The following is a 5785-nucleotide window of genomic DNA, read 5'->3' as shown; positions in this document are numbered from 1 at the left end:
GGGGCGCCTCCTGGGACGCCGGATCTGCTGCCGCCCGCACTTTGTGCTCAGCGCGCGCCGCGCCTAAAAGCCCCTAATGCGCTCGGCGCTTCCTGCCGCCGGAGCCGATCGATGGGGCTTCTCCGGTGTCCGGGGCTGCTGCCGCCGCCAGCCCGCCGCCCCCATCCCATCCCATCCCATCCCATCCCGGCACGGAGCAGGCCGGGCCCGGGCCCAGGCCCCCGAGCCGCCCCGCCCGCCAGGAGCTGCGCCCGCGGGGGCCGGGCTCGTACCTCTCGCACTTGGTGAACTTGCGGAAGGCCTGGCGCAGGTCGTGGAAGGAGCGGTAGGTCTGCGGCTCGGCGGAGATGCCCTGCGCCCGCGTGGTGCGGGGCCCGATGTGCGGGCTGGGCACGGGCAGCACGGACTGGCACTTGTGCAGCCGCCGCTTCAGCTCCTGGATCTCCTCGTCCTTGTCCGACAGGCGCTGCTCCAGCTCGCGGATCCTCTCCTCCTTCAGTAGCAGCAGCTTGGCGAAGTCGCCCTCCAGCTCGCTCATGGTGCCGGGGTGAGTCCGGGAGGGAAGTGGCTAGGGCTGCCGGCTGGGCTGGGCTGGGCTGGGCTGGGCTGGGCGCGCAGGCAGCTGGAGGCGAAGTCTGAAACCCGCGGAGAGGAGAGCGGCTGAGTGCTAATCCGGAGCCTCTCCTGGGACGAGGTGATTAGCTCTCATTGAGGAAACCAATTAGAGCTGTCCTCCCGCCCGTGAGAGCCGCCCGCTGCACTCCATGAGCAGGGAGAGGCGGGCCGGCCAGCCCGGAGCGGGGTGTGATCACAGCAGCCGCTCTGCCTCCATCCAGCCCTGCCCAGCACTCAGGGGCACAAAAGGGGAGTGGGGGGAGCTTTGTGCCACTCTCCAAGTCTTGATCCTTGAAATAGCAACAATGACCATGTGATCGGCAGGGTGACGCAGCTCTGTAACTGGATCCCAAGACTTGGGATTTAAAAAAAAAAAGAAAAAGAGCACTTCATAAATATTAAAGTGTCTCCGACTAATAACCTGCACCAATCTGTTCTCTCTTTTCTCCCCCACCATCTCTTACAGCTGCTCGTGTGTGTGGAATAGCAGCCTAGCTGGTTGCACCGGAAAGGCCTGATCACCAGCGCTGCAACTTGGATGCCCTCAGACACCAGAATACGAAGCTTCAGAGGCAAGGCTGGAATTGGTGTGCCCTCACCAGCCAAAAGACAACCAACACAAAGGTGTTAAGTGCAAAATGCTACTGATGACTTCAGCTGCCTGCTGACCACCTCCAATGGTACTGCAACCTCAACCAAGCAGCTGCCGGTTTTAAGATAAAGCATCTTGCCCCTGAAGCAGAGAAGAGCAAGCAGAGGAAGGAAGAGGAGAGAAATCCTGGCCAACGGCCTAACCTCCTTTGCAAAAAGAACTGCAACTTCTGCAGACAGGTCTGTGGCTCAAGGATTGGATTCTTAAGTCACTTCAAGACCCATCAATAGTAGAAATCATCCTCAAATCAAGGGATTGCTGATGAGACCCTGCTCCACCCTTTCACTCATGCCAGCTGATACAAAGGGGTGCTGAGAACTGTTGTGGCAGTTTCCAGTGCCCTTTAAACATTATTGATAGTAGATCAGGGGTGAGCAAAATGTGGCCCAGGGGCCGGACGCGGCCTGCCAGGCCATTCTATCCGGCCTGCAAGGCCCCTAAAAATTTAGAAAATTAATATTTATCTGTCCCTGGCTGCCTATCTTGCAGAACTCAATGGCTTGCCAAAACTCAGTGAGCGGCTCTCTGCCCAAAATAAGTGCCCGCCCCTGTAGTAGATAGTATTTGTCACTTGGAAAAAATAGAGGATGCCTCAGATACAGGCACCAAAAAGGATAAGCATGGTTTCACCTTTCAGAAATACACACTTAAATGAAATTGCTTAAAAATTCATCAAGCACTGACAGGGCTCCAGTGATGTAATTATACGAAAGAGGTGGGGAATAGATAAGATTTAAATATGTTCTCAGCTGAAGTATCTGTGAAACAGAATACATTTTGCCAACTCTTATTCTGAAAGTGTCTCTTGATGATTTATCAGTTTACTACTGAAATTTACAGACAACATTACTCCTTCTTCCCCCCTCCCTCACGTGTCCCGTCTAAATGGGGTCAATGCTGTAGATCCTGGCAGTCTGCTGGCTTTGGCCATATGTATCTATGAATAACATTACTATTGAATCAAATTACACCTTACATCCCCACCTAAAATTGGAGTAACTGTATTGTAATACAAGATGTTGAATAGTTTCTACTCAATAAAGCTACTTAACTTTAGATACAAAGGTATTGCTTTTGAGGTACATTGTTGTTTCTCCTGTTATACCAGTGTTTTTAATACTACAAAAGCAGTAAATGCATTTAATACTACAAAAGCCACAAATATTGGCTGGAAGAGTTCCTGAAAATGTATATGTTGATTCTATAGCTAGAGAATTCTGTATATATTTGTAGCAAATGTATTGATAGGCTATAAACATTATCACAGTGCATGGAAACATACTCCTAGCTCTTATTACCACTTCATTTTTGCTAAGCTAGATTCTCTTATAAGGGAAAAAACATACGCAAATGTACTGATGTCAGTGGGATTTCCTAGGATTTACACCAGCATAAATACAATCAGAAGTTATATATATAGTCTATAGAACACCTGTACATAGTCCCAAACAACAATAGTAAATATGCATATTTAGGGTGAAATCCTAGCACCTTTGAGGTCAATGGGGGTTTTGCCAGTGACCTTCATGAGGCCAGGATTTCAATCTTACCACGTATATTAGGTATTGACCACTGCACATACACTTTTATGAAAGCTTTAGAAAGATACATTACAACTGGAAATCATATTTCTACATGAATAGTGTGTGCTTACTGTTGTTTCCAGTAATCCCTTAAGATATATCCATAACGGAAAGAGATAAAAGAGAAGGATTTTTTCCACTTTTTAAATTTCTCTATATTTGGCACATGACTGCAGATTGTGCATTGTTAGTTTCATAGTTTTTGTGAAGGCCATCTGGGAAATTGCTCACCAGTAATATAAACAATAAAATTCAAACAGAAAAGATCACAAGTAGCAGGCAGGTATATACATGGAAAGAAAGGATCTGAGACATCTGGTATTTCTGATGCAAGGCTTATCCATAAAAAATTTTGAATATGAACATGGAAGAAAGGTGGGAGAGAAGAAGAGAGGGTCAAAACAAACAAACAAAACACCTTACATTTTTAAGGACTTTACAGAAAGAACGCTATTTTCATTTTTCTATTTTTAAACTTAGGAAATGAAAGTTGGCAGCCTTCATTTAGCTATTTTTAAATTCTCGTGATAAATTACTTTTGCTTTAACTCACCCAAATTTGCCAATTGAAATACATCTCTTAAAAGTTTTTTTTAAAATCAGAATTTAGATTTTTTTTTTTAAAAATCAGAAAAATAGGCTAGTAGTGGAGTTCTTTAAAGTTTTGTTTCACACTTGTTGAAACAGCAGAACTGGGAGTAAATGTAAATCTGGGACAGACCCCTGAAGCCTTCATTTTGTTTCACACTTATTATAAGGAAAACAGCGCCATCTTGTGTACAAATATAATTCAAGGTACACAAATTGTTTGTTCTTTTTTGTCTCATCACAGCATACAAAATTGAAACCACAAAGTAGGTAAAAAGGTACACCTATGAAGAAATCAAAAATAGCTTGCCGATCATTCTTATTTCTTTTACTGTATAGGCTTAACTAAAATTTTAAAGGAACAGTTTTAGAATCGTTTAGTGAGCATCTTACACAATGCAAAAGAGAGAAAATAATTACTATCCCTGTTCTTGATGCAAAGCTTAGTTAAAAAGAAAAACATTTAAAACTATAAAATATTTTTAAAATAAAAGCTTAGGGTACAGCACTGCAGTTTGGGGAAAAATTGTATTGAAGTAAGCTGTAGTTCTGTATAAAGCAGTTCGGCCACTGGCAGATGTTAAATTAAACGTGCAATAGGATCTGATGCACAAACCCAACAATTACGCCTCCTGCCATCCCACACATGCATGGCAGAAGGTGCAGTTGGTAGAATTGAACCATATTTCAGGGGAAACCAGGGTTCATGATCCTGGTCTTCCCCTGCACTGGCAAATAGCAAGCTTCCCCCCGCCCACTCCTGTGACTGGAAGCCCCAGTGAGCTGATTGGGGGGGAGCTCCTTAAGGGAACCAAGGGTTCCATATCCTCCCCTGGCTGGGAGCCCTGATCAGCTCACTGGCACCCCTAGCCTCAGCAGGGCACTGGAGTTTTGAAAGGCTCCAGTGTGCTCCTGAGGGTGGAAGCAATGGTCACCAGTTCAGTTTAAGGTGTATGGGAACCAGCCAAAAAGTTATTACACACATGTTGTGTAATAAATTTATGGTTTTTTCCCTGTTTTATCACATCATTAATTGAATGAACATGTGACTGGGTCAAAACTTAAGACATGATTAACAAGCGTAACATCTATCAGGGGCCTTAGTACAGTACCAGATCATTAGAAGCAAGGTAGATTGACAACATGAAGATTTTTTTCTGTTTGGATTTTGTGAAATATGTTTTTCTTAAGTTCTTGTTTTTCAAAGAAAGTTTTAAAACATAATGCACCAGTTTATAAATTAGGTGGAAACTTGCACTACTAATTCTCTTCTGGTAATCTCTCTTCTTACTTCTGGAAATACCAGTGAAATAAAACACCCAACATGCAATGGTCAAGAATTCAGGTATCATCAGAGTCAAATGAAGCTCCTCAAGGTCCCATACAGCCATGGAATAGAAGTGGGTGCCTGCCCTGAAGGACTTGCAACACAGAAGACAAGACAGACATTTGCCTATACTTAGCAAAATACAGTCTCTAATCCTTGACCTGAAGTTGTCTATAGTTTTATTAATTTTGTAAAAAAACTGCTAGCAGTTAGGTATTTTAATATGTGTGTGTGAGAGAGAAATTCTGGGACAAATCACAAAAGCAATGAAATCTAGTTTCTGTTAGCATCACCTTTTTAAAAAAATATCATTAAGTATACAATTTAGTGTCAATTGTATTTTGTGTACTATGTTAAATATAGCAATTCCATGCCCTTGTTAGAAGAGTAAATGTATCTGAAAATTTTGTGCTCTCCCTGAAGGTAAAAAGAGTTTTGCCAATGACTTAAGGGACAACATGATCAAACGCGTTATTTAGGGGGATATACAGCATTATACATCATGAAGAGCTTCTTGAGCTCCACTGAGGTATGCACTGTATGGTCTATACAGTGCATGTCCATTTTCACCTTGAAAAACTGAATACTACATGCAATTCCAGTTTAACTGAGTCACATTAACCATTTTAAAGACTGGTTTTCTCAAAAGCTTTCTTAAAACTACTCATAGAGGAAACTGAAAATAGATATAAGTGGTTTGATGTCCTTTTTCAAGATACATAAAATACAATGTCAGGAAAAGAAGGAAGATTCCCCCTGTCCTGGAAAACTTCACTTACTTGAGGCAACACCCACATTTGCATACATTACGTCTTATATCACCTACATTATATAATGCCCCATAGGCACCTAGTACACACCCAAGAATTGATGCTCCCCCCCTACCAGCTCCCCACACACAAAAGAAGTTCTTTGCTTGAAGGAGACTGGACCCTGGGAATAATTTAACTGATAATTGGAATGCAAGTCATACTTCTACCCAACAAGGCATCAGATGCATAGCTGGATAATTCTGCACCAT

The 5785-nt window shown here is 43.5% G+C and overlaps 1 protein-coding gene and 1 long non-coding RNA gene across 2 annotated transcripts in view; one reads left to right on the top strand and one right to left on the bottom strand.

Moving 5' to 3' along the window:
* PRKG1 (protein kinase, cGMP-dependent, type I) overlaps positions 1-546 on the bottom strand; it is a 1350404-nt gene extending 1349858 nt beyond the window's left edge. The window contains exon 1 of the mRNA XM_019507769.1: positions 273-546. Within this exon, the coding sequence (XP_019363314.1) occupies positions 273-538 (266 nt within the window). The 5' untranslated portion in view covers positions 539-546. The remainder of the gene's footprint in view (positions 1-272) is intronic.
* On the top strand, positions 245-1497 carry LOC109290936. The gene is made up of 3 exons (XR_002095717.1): positions 245-325; positions 464-547; positions 1082-1497. It is a non-coding gene; the product is annotated as an uncharacterized LOC109290936 (long non-coding RNA).
* The last annotated feature ends 4288 nt before the right edge of the window (positions 1498-5785 follow it).

This window comes from Gavialis gangeticus, unplaced genomic scaffold (genome assembly GCF_001723915.1).
Source record: "Gavialis gangeticus isolate Ggan-Ray unplaced genomic scaffold, GavGan_comp1, whole genome shotgun sequence".
NCBI classification, from domain to species: domain Eukaryota; kingdom Metazoa; phylum Chordata; order Crocodylia; family Gavialidae; genus Gavialis; species Gavialis gangeticus.
Note: the sequence above shows the minus strand (reverse complement) of the source record. Positions and strands in the feature narration are given on the sequence as shown.